Raw genomic sequence first — 17,897 nt, 5'->3', positions numbered from 1 at the left:
TCACTAAGGAAATAGTACTTGGTAAAATAATGGGACTAAAAGATGACAAGTCCCCTGGACCAGATGGCCTGCATCCCAGGGTCTTAAAAGAAGTGGCTGCAGAGATGGTGGATGCATTGGTTGCAATATATCAAAATTCCCTGGACTCTGGAGTAATGTTTTTACTTGGGGCATTCCATGCTCTGGCAACCTTCTATCAGAAACAGTAGTAGAAGCAGAATCCATAATAGATTTAAAAAGGGAAGCAAGTCGGTGTCTGAAAAAGAAAAGGGAATGGGTAAAGAGCAGAGAAATACAACAAATAGATTGCTCTTTCAGAGAGCTGGTACAGGCATCATGAAACAAATGGCCTCCCTTGTGCTGTAATATTTTATGATTCTAAAACTTGGTAGATTTATAAAGTCTGAAGGTATAATTTCCCCATTATTGTCACAGGCTCAAATTATGAGGCGTGAATATGTAGAGACCACCTATGTATGTGTGTAATTGCAATTTGGGCTTATGAGTACCAAGTGCAGTTTGTAAGCCCATTATGATATCCAATACATGGATGGCTTGGCTGTAGATCGGCAATTACCTGCAACCAAAGGAAAAATCACAGTGCTGGACTGGAAATACGTAGATGATAACTATGCTATTTATGGCAACAGTGAGAATGAATTTGTGAGACAACATGTGATATAACTGCTGATTGACTATGTATAGATATAAATTGGGCTGAATAATCATCTTTGAATAGATATAGTAATTTACCAATAACTGAAATGCCAGAAGAAATTAATAACTTCATGGTAGTAGACATGTACAACATTCTGAAATACCCATTCCACTTCTATTATATTGTTTCAGAATGCCTTTTTATTAAATCAAAGTTGAAAATGATTTTTAATTCATTAACTTTTTTGGAGTATTGTAACTTACATGTCAAGGTAAAACTTTTCCTTTTAAAAATTGTTTTTTTTAATAAGTTGCTCTGTGGGTAAAATATATGGAAGTCAAACAACTGGAATCTACAAATATGTCACTGCAAACTTTTAATAAAGTATCACACAATATAAGTTTTATAGTCAAGTATTGCATAAGATCTTATAAAGTGCATCAGATATAAGGGCCTGGAGTTTCCACTCAGTTGTGCTAATCTTTCAGTGTGTAAAAGATCGCAGAATTTTAAGCGTAAATTATGTTCAGCACAATCAAGTTTCCGCGATCTTTTACACTAGTTTAAAACATCACTCTAGAAGCCTGTTTTTGGTCTTCGAGGAGGCTCTAACAATTAAGCTTTTATTTTAGGTGCAAGGACACTAATACGCACATTTTGAAAGCTTTTGAATTTTTTTTTGTAATTTACAAGAAACTGACTTTTGTACACCAATATAACCAGCAAATGGTTCTGTATAGTTTTCGAAAGTCAATTTCAGTTATTTAAAAATGGGATACTCACAGTTGGTGGACTAGACACTCTGATTAAAAATGCTTATTTTCAGCTGTATTAATCAAACTGCACCAAGTTACCGCTCTTTAAATATATCAACGAATATTTTTTAAAGCAAACTAAAAAAGAAAATACATTCTAAAATGCTGCCCGATTGCGCTGGCCTATGGGAGCTTTTACCTTTGGAATTATGCAAGTGAATTTGAGCGTAAAGCCGAGAAAAATAACTTCTGAAAACTAGTGCAATTTTGGGCGCAATTTGTGCTCGAAGCGGAAACTCCACCCCAACAAGCCTATTTTAATATATGTGTAAGATAGATTGTCTGTGATACTGATACATTCAAAGAAAGAAACAACTTGCATTTATAGAACGCCTTTAACGTAGTAAAACATCCCAAGGCGCTTAACAGGAGCATTATCAGACAAAGTTTGACACTGAGCCACATAAAGTGATATCAGGATAGGTGATCGAAAGCTGGGTCAAAGAGGTATGGAGAGATTTGAAAACTAGGATGAGTCATAGAGGGAAAAATTCTTAAGAGGGTGCAAATGGGGTGAAAAGCAACAATGCCCGGGCGCGGCGATGTTTGCACCGCTCACGAAATTGACTAGACATTTTGCGGCGGAGCTGAACACTACCGCCACGATCTCCTGCGCCCGCAGATCGTGACATCAGTTGAGTGTGCAACGCCCCTGACCGGATATTGAGTGATGCCCCCTGTCTTACCACCTGCCGCTAGTAATGACAGATTGAGGGGAGCGTTTTGCAGTCGGGAAGGGACTGGGGGAGCGCTATTTAAAGGTGACCGTTTCCTGCCTTTTTTTGTTGGTGTCATTTTTGCACCACGCATCCTGAGTGAGAGAGAGAGACTGCAGGAGATATTCAAAGCTGTGTTGAGGAGTTTTGGCTACTGAGCAGTACTTTGCAGGTTCTTTTTGATTTGATCTTCTTTGCATCGATTTAGAAGAGACTATGGGGGCAGAACTCTGAGCTCTTTCCCTGGGCCTCTCCATTGTTCTTTCCAACAGATTTGATGTACAGGTCTCTCCAGGCCGAGATTAAAGGCTGCAATGAGCATGGTTTGGATGGAGAGCAAGATTGACCCTCCCCTTTAAGAACTGGCCGGCACCAGTGTGTCTGTGTTCCATTGCTGACTGACATCACATGAGCTTCGCCAGTACTCTGAGGTAGCGCCTCATTCCTCAGGGTTAGCACCTTAAGAGAGGTGTGTAGCACCTGATTTAGCGCTCCAATCACCTCCAGGGGTGATAGAAGCCAAGTTTGCAGTCGGAGGTGATAATTAGCGCCAGGCGCTAAACTTTGTGCCTGGCCGATAATTGCACCCCAATCGGGGTGATACCGAATTTCTCCCCCATAGTCACAACCGCACAGAAGGAGGCCATTCGGCCCATTGCGTCTGTGCCGGCTCTCTGTAGAGCAATCCAGTCAGTCCCATTCCCCCACTCTATCTCCGTAGCCCTGCAAGTTTATTTCCCTTAAGTGCCTATCCAGTCTCCCCTTGAAAACATTGAGTGTCTCCGCTTCCACCACTTCCGTTGGCAGCGATTTCCAGGTCATCACCACTCGCTGTGTAAAAAAGTTTTTCCTCACGTCCGCCCTGTATCTCTTGCCCAAAACCTTAAATCTGTGTCCCCTAGTCCTTGTACCATCAACTAGTGGGAACAGCCTTTTTCTGTCTAGCCTATCCAAACCCATCATAGACTGGTGTCGGGAGCAGTGAGACCGGAGACCCAGTGAGTATTTAAACTCACTTTCACGGGCTTTCTTTGCAGAGGCTGGTGTCGGGAGCAGTGAGACTGGAGACCCAGTGAGTATTTAAACTCACTTTCGCGGGCTTTCTTACCAATCTCAGATGGGCGGTGGCATTCCAGAGCCACGTCACGATTCAAAACATGATGCGGGCAGGAGGGAGCAGCTGATTGGGCGAGTACAGCCAGGGAGTATTTATACTACTCTACAGTTGACAGTTAAGGTTAATAGATTATAAAGTTTAGCAGGTCTTAAATTTTTTTGTGGTTATACTTTCTAGTGCTAGTAACCAAGGGCCCTTGAGTATATCATTTAATTGTAGTGTAATTGGTGGTATTGATTTGATTTAAGTTCATTTAAATTAATTGAAGGGTAAGTCATGGCAGGACAGCTCGGTGCCGGGGTATGCTCCTCCTGCACTATGTGGGAAATCAGGGACACTTCCTGTGTCTCTGATGACCATCTGTGCGGGAAGTGTATCCAGCTGCAGCTACTGGCAGACCGCATTGCGACGCAGGAGCTGTGAATGGATACATACTGGAGCATTCACGATGCTGAGGACGTCGTGGATAGAATGTTTAGGGAGTTGGTCACACCGCAGATAAAGGCTGCACAGGCAGGAAGGGAATGGGTGACCGCCAGGCAGAGTAGTAGGCGCAGGCAGGTAGTGCAGGGGTTCCCTGTGGCCATCCCCCTCTCAAACAGATATACCGCTTTGGATATTGTTGGGGGGGATACAGCAGCAGCCAACTTCCTGGCACCATGGGTGGTTCTGCTGCACAGGACAGGAGGAAAAAGAGTGGGAGAGCTATAGTAATAGGGGATTCTATTGTAAGGGGAATAGATAGGCGTTTCTGCGGTCGCAAACGAGACTCCAGGATGGTATGTTGCCTCCCTGGTGCAAGGGTCAAGGATGTCTCGGAGCGGCTGCAGAGCATTCTGGAGGGGGAGGGTGAGCAGCCAGTTGTCATGGTGCATATAGGTACCAACGATATAGGTAGAAACTGGGACAGGGTCCTAAAAGCTGAATATAGGGAGTTAGGAGGTAAATTAAAAAATAGGACCTCAAAGGTAGTAATCTCAGGATTGCTACCAGTGCCACATGCTAGTCAGAGTAGAAATAGAAGGATATTTCAGATGAATACGTGGCTAGAGGAATGGTGCAAGGGGGAGGGATTCAAATTCCTGGGACATTGGAACCAGTTCTGGGGGAGGTGGGACCAGTACAAACTGGACGGTTTGCACCTGGGCAGGACCGGGACCAATGTCCTAGGGGGAGTGTTCGCTTGTGCTGTTGGGGAGGGTTTAAACTAAAATGGCAGGGGGTTGGGAACCTGTGCAGGGAGACAGAGGAATGGGAAACAAGGATAGAGGCAAAAGACAACAAGGAGAAAAGCAGAAGTGGCAGGTAGAGAAGTCAAGGGTTTATATCAAACATGGCCACAGTAAATAATAATTCTAAAAGGTCTAAGAGTGTTAAAAAATCAAGCCTGAAGGCTTTGTGTCTTAATGCGAGGAGCATTTGTAATAAGGTGAATGAATTAGCTGCGCAAATAGATGTAAATGGATATGATATGATTGGGATTATGGAAACATGGCTCCAGGGTGACCAAGGCTGGGAACTCAACATCCAGGGGTATTCAATATTCAGGAAAGACAAGCAAAAAGGAAAAGGAGGTGGGGTAGAATTGCTGGTTAAAGAGGAGATTAACACAATAGTAAGGAAGGATATTAGCTCTGATGATGTGGAATCTGGATGGGTAGAGCTGAGAAATACCAAGGGGCAGAACACATTAGTGAGAGTTGTATACAGACCCCCAAACAGTAATGCTGAGGTTGGGGATGGCATTAAACAGGAAATTAGAGATGCATGCAATAAGGGCACAGCAGTTACCATGGGTGACTTTAATCTACATATAGATTGGGCTAACCAAATTAATAACAATACTGTGGAGGAGGAATTCCTGGTGTGTATACGGGATGGTTTCCTGGACCAATATGTTGAGGAACCAACTCGAGATCAGGCCATCTTAGACTGGGTATTATGTAATGAAAAAGGATTAATTAGCAATCGTGTTGTGTGAGGCCCCTTGGGATGGAGCGATCATAATATGATAGAATTCTTCATTAAGATGGAGAGTGAAGTAGTTGACTCAGAGACTAGAGTCCTGAATTTAAATAAAGGAAACTACGATGGTATGAGGCATGAGTTGGATAGAATGGATTGGGGAATGTTACTTAATGGATTGACGGTGGATAGGCAATGGCAAACATTTAAACATCGCATGGATGAACTACAGAATTTGTTCATCCCTGTTTGGCATAAAAATAAAACAAAAAAGGTGACTCAACCGTGGCTAACAAGGGAAATTAGGGATAGCATAAGATCCAAGGAGAAGACATATAAATTGGCCAGAAAAAGCAGCAAACCTGAGGATTGGGAGCAGTTTAGGATTCAGCAAAGGAGGCCAAAGGGATTAATTAAGAGGGGGAAAATAGAGTATGAGAGTAAGCTTTCAGGGAACATAAAAACTGACGGTAAAAGCTTCTACAGATATGTGAAGAGAAAAAGATTGGTGAAGTCAAGTGTAGGTCCCTTGCAGTCAGAATCAGGGGAATTTATAATGGGGAACAAAGAAATGGCTGACCAATTAAATACATACTTTGGTTTTGTCTTCACAAAGGAGGACTCAAATAACCTCCCAGAGATGTCAGGGAACATAGGGTCTAATGAGAGGGAGGAACTGAATGAAATCATTATTTGTAGGGAAATGGTGTTAAGAAAATTGACGGGATTGAAGGCCGATAAATCCCCAGGGCCTGATAATCTACATCCTAGAGTACTTAAGGAAGTGACCCGAGAAATAATAGATGCATTGCTGGTCATCTTCCAAAATTCTATAGATTCTGAAACAGTTCCCATGGATTGGAGGGTAGCTAATGTTAGCCCACTATTCAAAAAAGGTGGTAGAGAGAAAATGGGGAATTATAAACCGGTAAGCCTGACATCGGTAGTAGGGAAATGCTAGAGTCCATTATAAAAGATGTAATAGCAGAGCACTTGGAAAACAGTGACAGGATCGGACAAAGTCAACATGGATTTACAAAAGGTAAACCGTGCTTGACTAATCTACTGTAATTTTTTGAGGATGTAACTGGTAGAATAGATAAGGGAGAACCAGTGGATGTGGTGTATTTGGACTTTCAGAAGGCTTTCGATAAGGTCGCGCACAAGAGATTAGCGTGTAAAGTTAAAGCCCATGGGATTGGGGGCAAGGTACTGACTTGGATAGAGAACTGGCTGGCAGATAGGAAGCAAAGAGTTGGAATAAACGGCTCTTTTTCCGCGTGGCAGGCAGTGACTAGTAGGGTACCGCAGAGATTGGTGCTAGGACCCCAGCTATTCACAATATATATTAATGATCTAGACGAGGGAACTAATATCTCCAAGTTTGCAGATGACACAAAGCTGGGTGGGCGTGTGTGCTGTGAGGAGGATGCCGAGAAATCCCAGTATGATTTGGACAGGTTGGGTGATTGGGCACATGTATGGCAGGTGCAGTATAATGTGGATAAATGCGAGGTTATCCACTTTGGTAGCAAAAACAGGAAGGCAGATTATTATCTGAATGGCAATAGATTGGGAGAAGGGGAAGTGCAATGAGACCTGGGTGTCCTTGTGCACCAGTCGCTGAAGGTAAGCATGCAGGTGCAGCAGGCGCTTAAGAAGGCAAATGGTATGTTGGCTTTCGTAGCGAGAGGATTCTAGTACAGGAACAAGGATGTCTTGCTGCAGTTGTACAGGGCCTTGGTGAGACCACACCTTGAGTATTGTGTGCAGTTTTGGTCGCCTTATCTGAGGAAGGATGTTCTTGCTATGGAGGGAGTGCAGCGAAGATTCACTAGACTAATACCTGGGATGGCAGGAATGACGTATGAGGAGAGATTGGGTCGATTGGGCTTATACTCGCTGGAGTTTAGAAGAATGAGAGGGGATCTCATTGAAACTTATAAAATTCTGACAGGACTGGACAGACTAGATGCAGGAAGGATGTTCCCGATGGTCGGGGAGTCCAGAACCAGGGGTCACAGTCTAAGGATAAGGGGTAAGCCATTTAGGACAGAGATGAGGAGGAATTTCTTCACCCAGAGAGTGGTGAACCTGTGGAATTCTCTACCACCGAAGGCAGTAGAGGCCAATTCATTAAATATATTCAAGAAGGAGTTGGATATATTTCTTAAGGCTAAATGGATCAAGGGATATGGGGAGAAGGCAGGGACAGGGTACTGAATTTGGATGATCAGCCATGATCTAATTAAATGGCGGAGCAGGCTCGAGGGGCCGAATGGCCTACTCCTGCTCCTATCTTCTATGTGTTTATGTTTCTATAATCTTGTACACATCTATCAAATCACCCCTCAACCTCCTTTGCTATAATGAAAACAAATACAGCTTCTCCAACCTGTCCTTGTAGGTAAGATCCCCCATTCCCGGAACCATTCTGGTAAATCTCCTCCGCACCCTCAAGGGCCTTCACATGATAATTTTAAATTTGAGGCGTTTCCAGACTGGAAGCCAAAGTAGGTCAGCGAGCACAGGGGTGATGGATGAACGGGTCTTGGTACGAGTTAGGATATGGGCAACAGAGTTTTGAATGAGTTCATGTTTATGGAGGGTGGAAGATGGGAGGCCATTGGAGAACATTGAAATAATCGAGTCTGGAGGAAACAAAACCATGGATGGTGGTTTCAGCAGCAGATGGGCTGAGGCATGGGTGGAGACGGGTGATATTGCAGAGGTGTAAGTAGGTGATATTTGTGATGGATAGGATGTGGGGTCGGAAGGGATAAATGGATCTTTTTCAGGTTGGCAGGCTGTAACTAGTGGGGTGCGCAAGGATCAGTGTTTGGGCCTCAGCTATTTGCAATTTGTATTAATGACCTAGATGAAGGGGTGAGGGAACACGAGGTCGGGGGTTTGGGTCTGGGTTGGGGTCAGGGATAACGGGGGTTGGATAGGGAGCACAGGGGAGATTGGGATCGGGTCAGGAGTGGCGATGATAAGGGAGAGGGGTCGACGGTGATTGGGTTCTTTAATGTGGAGTCTGGAGGAGCACTTTTGCTCCTTCCAGCTCCATATTCAGGTAAGTTACTTCGTTTCTTTGTTGCAGGCAATCCCTAGGTTTGATTTTCCTGAGTGTAGCCGGCAATGGCACTGGCTGCCTCCGGGCAAACCAATCTTGGAGAAGGTACCTCAAACATATGTTAAGACCCATATTTGTATATGCAAAAGCATGGATAAATGACACTCTTGTTTGTCCTTACTCAATATGGTGGGTGGTGCACTTCTGGCTGGAAATTTGTGCATGTTTCATGCCTGCCATATTAGGACTTTAGGTCCCAATATTCGTGGAGCGGATCTCAAGTGACTTCGATACTATTTTATGGTGGAGAGTTTCTGTGGGGTTGTCCTGATCACTCGCTGAAACTTCAGTGGAAGATCAGGGGAAATCCTGTAGATACATCGTATTTACACCACTTCTCCAGAGGTCCTACTGATCTTCCATCAAAGTTACAAAGAATCCCTACGGAAATTCCAGTCGTATATGTATTAGAATTGGATTTTTTTTTAATGTTGCAGGTAAGTTGTGAATATATATGCCCAGTTTTTCTGTCTAGTGGATATCTTGATGGCATATAACAGTTGAATAAACAGAACTATATATTATGCAATAATAAATAAAGGGGATAATTTGACAATATTGCACTGCTACTGGGGAACCTAGCTGGCTGAGAATATGTCTGAGATCCAGACATTTGATCAAAACCTTGACATGCTCCCAGTGGATGAGGCTCACCACCAGAAATGTGAATTTGTAAAATTACCTTTATACGGTATACTTTAACATGCAGTGAAATAACACCCAATGGTACAGTACTACAGTTCAGAGCGCATGGTGCAATGACACTTTAATTTAAATCACAATTCAGTTATGGGAATCAGTGACTTTGAATGGTCAGTCATAAAGGAAGGAATAAAAAGGGAAAATTTAGTGATGCTGTGCTTCTGGAGTTGGAGCTTTGCTGGAGAAAGTGCAGATTAAAGATAGGGCTATAACACTACAGCCCTGATTCTCTGTTCAGTCTCACTGGATTTGACCTAAAATCACCACTTCAAACTTTACATATACATTATAAGTGTTAACACACAGATTGCAGTCTATTTCAAGGATGTAGCACATCTTAGGATTCAGCTGACATGATAAACTGCTTGAAATTTGTCCTAATGATTTATGACTCATCTGAGCCCTTTAATACGTTACTTTTTTGTAGCACAATCCAATCTATGTGTTATTCTATATATACTATAACTAGTATTTCAAACTGATGTATGATATTGAGTATCTGTCCATCCATGATGCCTTGACAAGCTAATTCTTGAGTGACTTAGCTTTCATCATCATTTTTAAATATATCTTCCATATGTACTGTGTATATTTTATAACAGTATCTCTTTATTCTTTCAGTCATTTGGACTTTGGAACATAGCTGAATCTGACGCTTCTTGTACTGTACAAGACTGTATCAGCTGCTCATTTTTCTCCAAGATGTTGATTTCACCAACTGGTTCTTTGCTTGTAGTTGAATTTGGAACTGTCTCCTCATATGATTCAGGAAACGTTATTGGATCGGGAGTTTCTTCAGTTGCAATAAACTCTTCCACACATGGTTTTCTCAAATCTGTATGCATTATAGATCAACAATTCAGTCAGTGACTAAGATTGGAATTTTAACCCCCAAAAACGGGTGGGTTTGGGTCAAGTGGGAAGTAAAAATATAAAAAAATGTCAAACCCAGCCCCAACCTGCCTCGAACCCGCCTACTTCTGGTTTTGACAGAGGCGTGATGGAGGGGGGGGGGTGGTGGGCAAGTGACTAACCCCACTCCCAGGAGATGGGTCCTTCATTTAACTATTTTAACAAGACTGCGTTCCTCAGGTGTTTTTCCCGTTCCAACTTTAACGCTGACCAACCGGCTTTCCTGGGCATTGGGAAACCTGGCAGCTAAAAGGAGGCAAGGACTGGTGCATGGAAGAGGTAAGTGCCTTTACAGCACTGCTTGTGGGCTAGGAGAGCAGGAGTGCTTCCCCCCCAGACCACCAAGCATACCTCTTAACCTCGCCAGCGCTCATCCCCACACCCCCACCGTGTCCCGATGCCCTTCCGATATTCTCCACAGCCTGGGATCTCGGCCCACCACCCCCCTCCCTCATGTCCTCCCCTCCTCTCCAATTCTCTGTGGGAACACCACCACCTCCAAGTTACACAATATCCTGACTTTGAAATATATCACCGTTCTTTCGTCGTCGCTGGGTTAAAAACCAAGAACTCCCTATCTATCAACACTGGGATTACCTTCACCACACAGACTGCAGCGATTCAAGAAAGCGGCTCACCACCACCTTCTCGAGGGCAATTAGATATGAGCAATAAATGCTGGTATACCAGCGACGCCCACATCCCATAAATGAATTTTTTAAAATCTCTCTGGCCCCTTCCATGATCTTCTCCCATGCTCCTCCGATCTCTCCAGCCCTTCGCGATCTTCTCCCCTCCTCCCCCGATCTCCCTGGCCTGCCACGATCTCCTCCCCTCCTTCTCTGATCTCTCCGGCACTCTGCAATCTTCTTCCCTTCCCAACAGATCTCTCTGGCCCCTTCCGCGATCTTCTTCCCATCTCCCTGATCTCTCCGGCCTTCCACGATTTTCTCCCCTCCCCCGATCTTTCCAGCCCTCCGTGATCTTCTCCGCTCCTCAGCTGATCTCTCCGGTCCTCCGCGATCTTCTCCCCATCTCCCCCGATCTCTCCCAGCCCTCCAATCGATGTCTCCCCCCGATCCCCGATCAATCCCTCCCTCCTCTACGCTCCCCAGCTGCAGCCTGAAGCCGCAAGCCTCTCCGCCCAACAGCCAGCCTCTCAATTTGGCTAAGTATCGGGGCCTAAATGTTTACAGATGTTTTCTGATACAGCATCTCAAGATTAATTGTTTGAAAACAAGTAATGCGAGGATGGATAGAGAATTTAAACTGGCGAAATAAGTTCAAAAGTTGGCTTCTCACCAAATCTAATAATAAAATACAGGCTTATGTGTATTTTATGTTTGGTTTGGTATACAATAACCATAAAGGGAAAGTAGAGGATACTAGTAATGCAATAACCACTTATAATAGGATGTTGCAATGTAATAAGAACATCAAGAGATTGGTGGTTTTACCCCACTTATCCATTTTAGATATCACTCCCTAACAGCTAGCCCTACTGAAGAGTCCTTAAATCAAAAATCAGGAGATCTACTCAACCATGAAGTGTAATTTAAGCAACTTTCACTTCATTTATAAGTCCATTTAAAGTGATCAGAAAAGAAGGGTTCACTTAAATGTTAAATGGTAAATCGAATAATGCTTTTTCTATTTCTGCTATTGGAGTTTCTAACTTGTTGCATTAAACAGTTGAACAGCAGATCATGAGGCAGCATTAATAAAGCTATCAATAAGCTAATGTTTCATAAACCACTCACCAAAGCCTACAGAACCCCTGTCACTTTTTGGAATTTCCGACTATGCTGCCACTGGGGACCGTTGTGTAATATATGCTAAAATGCTGTGATTGAGTTAGCTTTAAAGGAGTTAAATTCACAGGACAACAGTACTGAAGATGTAGATTAAGATTCAGACAGGAAGTCTGAACCAACGTGGTGTAGACAATAAAAGTCAATTTGGACATTTCAGTGATTATTCTTATCTACTTTGGTTGAGCTGACAATTTATTTGAGCTCAGCATAGGTAGTTGCCAGGGTAGCTTGGTAAAATTTTGCTTGCTGGAGTCAGAATTAGCAAAAAAGAGACAAAAAAGTTTATTGAAGATCAGTCAGGTCTAACAAAGGCTGCAAGAAGACAGATCTTAGACTGACTGCACATCCTCATGATCTTAGACTGAGCTGGGAATTAAGATCTAGGTCCTAAAAAGAAATAAAAAAAGTGAATATTCCATCTGTTGTTTGGGATAGAGCTTTTGCTGTTTTGTGCTTTTAAAAATTTCTCTTGCAATGCTTCTTTTAAAAGTCTGGAACTGCTACTCTTTCCGGTCACAATAGCCCAGTTTCTTGATTTGTCATGAACCTTGTTTTATCATAATGTTCATCAGTTCCACCTATTGAAAGGCTGGAGAAGAGCACTCTGAGGCATGTACAAGTTTACAATATCCAGTTTGTAGGTTAAGGGAACACATTGCTACACCTCCTGGGTTATGTTATTGTATAAGTAAATATTGGGCAGTATCACTCAAGAATGGAATGTAAGGGATGTGGGATCTGCTTAGGAAGCAACTGATGCCACTAAACCCAAGAAGGTAGCTACAGCTGACCCCAAATTTGTAACAGTCACCGTCTGATTGAAACAAAACTTATATTTGTTTGCAGCACTCAACTAACAAAAAACTTGTGAAACCCACGATCATGCCAATTGCAAATGATGTAATTGTTGTAAAAATTACATATTGCTCTTTCTCTCCAAACTAAAGAAGATTTGCAAATATATATGTTTGTCGAACCACTGGGGGGAATTTTAACATGGGGGAGTGGGTGGGATTGGGTGGGGGTTAATTTGGCAAAAATTGGAAGTGTGTCGGGAAGCCAGCTCCAACCTGCCAACTTCCGGCTTTTACTCAGGCAGGACAAGGGGCGGGCAGCCAACCTGTTCCCAGGAGGTGTGTTGGCATTTTAAAGATGTAAATGAGGCTGGAAGCCTTGGATTTAACCAGCTTAGCAGGTTTAACTGTGGTAGGCCAGGTTTTCCAGGCTTTGGGAAACCTGGCAGCTGCAGCGAGGTGAACACAGCCTCGTAGAGCACTCCTTGTCAGGAGTAGAAGGAACGGTTCCTCTTGGGCCCCCCAAGCTCCCCACCATCAGACTCTTGTCCATACAAAACCCCTCCTCTGGATCAGGCCAACCCCAGGGTCAGGGATCGGAACCCCCTCCCCCCACCCCCAACCCCCAGGATTGGAGATTGAAACCCCTGGGATCAGGGATTGGACCCTGCTGGTTTTGGGGATCAGACCTCCGCCTGGGATCAGACCACCCCTGGGGCCAGGGATTAGATCTCCCCGGGATCAGGGATCGGATCCCCCTTAGAATCGGACCCCTCGCTCCTCCCCCCCCCCCCCCCCCCCTCCCCAGGTCAGGGATCAGATTGCCCCCCTCGGAGTCGAGGATCGGACCTACCCAGTCTTGTGGCCTTTTCTCCAGCCTTCACTGCCTGACTGGAAGCCAAGGTTATCAATCAGGCTGACGTCCGGGCGGGGAACCTGTCAATGATGTAAGACGCACGCTGTGGAGTTAAATCTCCACAGTGTGCGGGGAGACCCGGTCTTCTGGGTTTCCCGTGGGCTATTGGGTCCCCGTGCTCCCAGCACCTCAAAATGTTAAAATATCGCCCCCCCCCCCCCCATTGCCTCTTTAAATGAGGTGTGTTTTAAGTGTGCTTGGTAACATTTACTAAAATATATATGGTTGAATGATAATGATTGTGCGGCAGTACAATGGGTTACAAATCATGCTACCTTTTTCTTTAAATTGCCCATTTGATGTACTTCGTGCGTCCATTACTGTTAAACTGAGTATTTTAATTGTTGTATAAGTCAACCTGCTGTAAGTGCCATTTCAGTGTAAACTGACAAACTTTTTCCCACTAAAAAGAAACAGCAGCCATTACTCACCTTCATCTATATTGATGTTTTTTCTTCCAGTTGTAGTTTTTGCTGTGTCTTTAGTCAAAGTTTCCTGAACATTGCCAGCAGTATCAGCAATGTACATAGCCACACAAAGCTCTCCGCAGGAGTGGGAAACCATCAGCTAGTCAGAAGAATCATTAATTTGTTACAAGAATACATGTTGCCCTGTATATAGACAATTAAATCCAAAGAGGAATCAAATCTGTAATAATGATTTTTCATCACCCAGTTGGTTATTGAAATTACACGCTGGGTTACCACCTTGGCATTAATCATATAAAAACTGGTTACATCGAAAATTGCATACATTTTAAATAAAAATGTTCATTTATGTGTAAACGTTGGTAAAATTTACCTTAATTTGAAAGAATAGTACTACTATATTGAGCCATTTTAAAAAAAACTTACAAGGGGGATAGCACACTGATTCCACAAACTTAAAAGAAAGACTTGTATTTATATAGCATCTTTCATGACCACCGGATGTCTCGATGCGCTTTACAGCCAATGAAGTGTAGTCACTGTTGTAATGTAGGAAACGCAGCAGCCAATTTGCGCACAGCAAGCTCCCACAAACAGCAACGTGATAATGACCAGATAATGGGCTGGATTTTCCGAACCTCACGAGTGCGTACGAGGTGTGTACACAACCATGGGGCAAGTGCCGGTTTCAGGTATGCGAAGCGCATGCCCAAAATCCTGGCACTTCTGATCTGTCAAGAATCCTCCTGACAGATCCTCCGCCTATCCTGGAGAAGGGCCTCCGCGGGCAGGGAGTTCCACTTTCTGCACAACTTCTGCCCACTGAGAACCTTTAAATATCTTACGCCTGGTAAAAGCTTTCAGAAACATAGAAACATAGAAGATAGGAGTAGGAGTAGGCCATTCGGCCCCTCGAGCCTGTTCCGCCATTTAATGAGGTCATGGCTGATCATCCAAATTCAGTACCCTGTCCCTGCTTTCTCCCCATATCCCTTGATCCCTTTAGCCTTAAGAAATATATCTAACTCCTTCTTGAATATATTTAATAAATTGGCCTCAACTGCCTTGTGTGGTAGAGAATTCCATAGGTTCACCACTCTCTGGGTGAAGAAATTCCTCCTCATCTCAGTCCTAAATGGCTTACCCCTTATCCTTAGACCATGACCCCTGGTTCTGGACTCCCCCGCCATCGGGAACATCCTTCCTGCATCTAGTCTGTCTAGTCCTGTTAGAATTTTATAAGTTTCAATGAGATCCCCTCTCATTCTTCTAAACTCTAGCGAATATAAGCCTAATCGACCTAATCTCTCCTCATACGTCATTCCTACCATCCCAGGTATCAGTCTGGTGAATCTTCGCTGCACTCTCTCCATGGCAAGAACATCCTTCCTCAGATAAGGCGACCAAAACTGCACACAATACTCAAGGTGTGGTCTCACCAAGGCCCTGTACAACTGCAGCAAGACATCCATGTTCCTGTACTTGAATCCTCTCGCTATGCAGGCCAACATACCACTTGCCTTCTTAACCGCCTGCTGCACCTGCATGCTTACCTTCAGCAACTGGTGCAGAAGGACACCCAGGTCTCGTTGCACTTCCCCTTTTCCCAATCTATTGCCATTCAGATAATAATCTGTTTTCCTGTTTTTGCCACTGAATTGGATAACCTCGCATTTATCTACATTGTACTGTTTCCCAAGTGCTCTGCTATTACATCTTTTATAATGGACTCTAGCATTTTCCCCACTACCGATGTCAGGCTTACCGGTCTATAATTCTGTTTTCTCTCTACCACCTTTTTTAAGTAGTGGGGTTACATTAGCTATCCTCCAATCCATGGGAACTGTTCCAGAGTCTATAGAATTTTGGAAGATGACCAGCAATGCATCTACTATTTCTAGGGCCATTTCCTTAAGTACCCTAAGAGGTAGATTATCAGGCCCTGGGGATTTATCGGCCTTCAATCCCATCAATTTCCCTAACACCATTTCCCTACAAATACTGATTTCATTCAATTCCTCCCTCTCATTAGAACCTATGTTCCCCGACATCTCTGGGAGGTTATTTGTGTCCTCCTTTGTGAAGACAGAACCAAAGTATGTATTTAATTGGTCAGCCATTTCTTTGTTCCCCATTATAAATTCCCCTGATTCTGACTGCAAGGGACCTACGCTTGACTTCACCAATCTTTTTCTCTTCACATATCTATAGAAGCTTTTACAGTCAGTTTTAATGTTCCCTGAAAGCTTACACTCATAATCTATTTTCCCCCTCTTAATTAATCCCTTTGTCCTCCTTTGCTGAATCCTAAACTGCTCCCAATCCTCAGGTTTGCTGTTTTTTCTGGCCAAATTATATGTCCTCTCCTTGGATCTTATGCTATCTGTAATTTCCCTTGATAGCCAATGTTGTTTTATTTTTATGCCAAACAGGGATGAACAAATTCTATAGTTCATCCATGCGATGTTTAAATGTTTGCCATTGCCTATCCACCATCAACCCTTTAAGTAACGTTCCCCAATCCATCCTAGCCAACTTGTGCCTCATACCATCATAGCTTCCTTTATTTAAATTCAGGACCCTAGTCTCTGAGTCAACTACTTCACTCTCCATCTTAATGAAGAATTCAATCATATTATGATCGCTCCGCCCCAAGGGGCCTCGCACAACATGATTGCTAATTAATCCTTTCTCATTACATGATACCCAGACTAAGATGGCCTGATCTCTAGTTGGTCCCTCGACATATTGGTCCAGGAAAGCATCCCGTATACACTCTAGGAATTCCTCCTGCACAGTATTGTTACTAATTTAGTTAGCCCAATCTATATGTAGATTAAAGTCACCCATGATAACTGCTGTGCCCTTATTGCACGCATCTCTAATTTCCCATTTAATGCCATCCCCAACCTCAGCATTACTGTTTGGGGTTCTGTATACATCTCCCACTAATGTTTTCTGCCCCATGGTATTTCTCAGCTCTGCCCATACAGAATCCACATCATCAGAGCTAATATCCTTCCTTACTATTGTGTTAATCTCCTCTTTAACCAGCAATGCTACCCCACCTCCTTTTCCTTTTTTCCTGCCCTTCCTGAATATTTAATACCCCTGGATTTTGAATTCCCAGTCTTGGTCATCCTGGAGCCAGGTCTCTGTAATCCCAATTATATCATATCCATTTACATCTATTTGCACAGATAATTCATCCACCTTATTATGAATGCTCCTCGCATTGAGACACAAAGCCTTCAGGCTTGATTTTTTAACACTTAGTCCTTTTAGAATTATTATTTACTGTGGCCCTTGATTTCTCTGCCTTCCACTTTTGCTTTTCTCCTTCCTGTCTTTTGTTTCTATCCTTGCTTCCCTTTCCTCTGTCTCCCTGCACAGGTTCCCAACACCCTGCCATTTTAGTTTAAACCCTCCCCAACAGCACCAGCAAATACTCCCCCTCGGACCTCGGTTCCGGTCCCACCCAGGTGCAAACTGTCCAGTTTGTACTGGTCCCACCTCCCCCAGAACTGGTTCCAATGTCCCAAGAGTTTGAATCCCTCCCCCTTGCACCATTCCTCTAGCCACGTATTCATCTGAAATATCCTTCTATTTCTACTCTGACTAGCATGTGGCACTGGTAGCAATCCTGAGATTACTACCTTTGAGGTCCTATTTTTAAATTTACCTCCTAACTCCCTATATTCAACTTTTAGGACCTCATCCCATTTTTTACCTATATCGTTGGTACCTATATGCACCAAGACAACTGGCTGTTCACCCTCCCCCTCCAGAATGCCCTGCAGCCGCCCCGAGACATCCTTGACCCTTGCACCAGGGAGGCAACATACCATCCTGGAGTCTCGTTTGCGGCCGCAGAAACGCCTATCTATTCCCCTTACAATAGAATCCCCTATCACTATAGCTCTC

General features: G+C 43.7%; 1 protein-coding gene across 1 annotated transcript in view; it reads right to left on the bottom strand.

Annotated features, from left to right (window-relative positions):
* Positions 1-1,017: 1,017 nt before the first annotated feature.
* The window catches only part of myom1b (myomesin 1b), a 197,267-nt gene continuing 180,387 nt past the window's right edge, over positions 1,018-17,897 (bottom strand). Inside the window, exons 39-40 of the mRNA XM_085992788.1 lie at positions 13,977-14,112; positions 1,018-9,944 (exon numbers count right to left, since the gene is read on the bottom strand). Of these exons, the coding sequence (XP_085848914.1) occupies positions 9,727-9,944; positions 13,977-14,112 (354 nt within the window). The 3' untranslated portion in view covers positions 1,018-9,726. The remainder of the gene's footprint in view (positions 9,945-13,976; positions 14,113-17,897) is intronic.

Source organism: Somniosus microcephalus, chromosome 7, assembly GCF_052327205.1.
Source record: "Somniosus microcephalus isolate GS21.2 chromosome 7, FLI_Smic_1.0, whole genome shotgun sequence".
Classification (NCBI taxonomy): Eukaryota; Metazoa; Chordata; class Chondrichthyes; order Squaliformes; family Somniosidae; genus Somniosus; species Somniosus microcephalus.
Note: the sequence above shows the minus strand (reverse complement) of the source record. Positions and strands in the feature narration are given on the sequence as shown.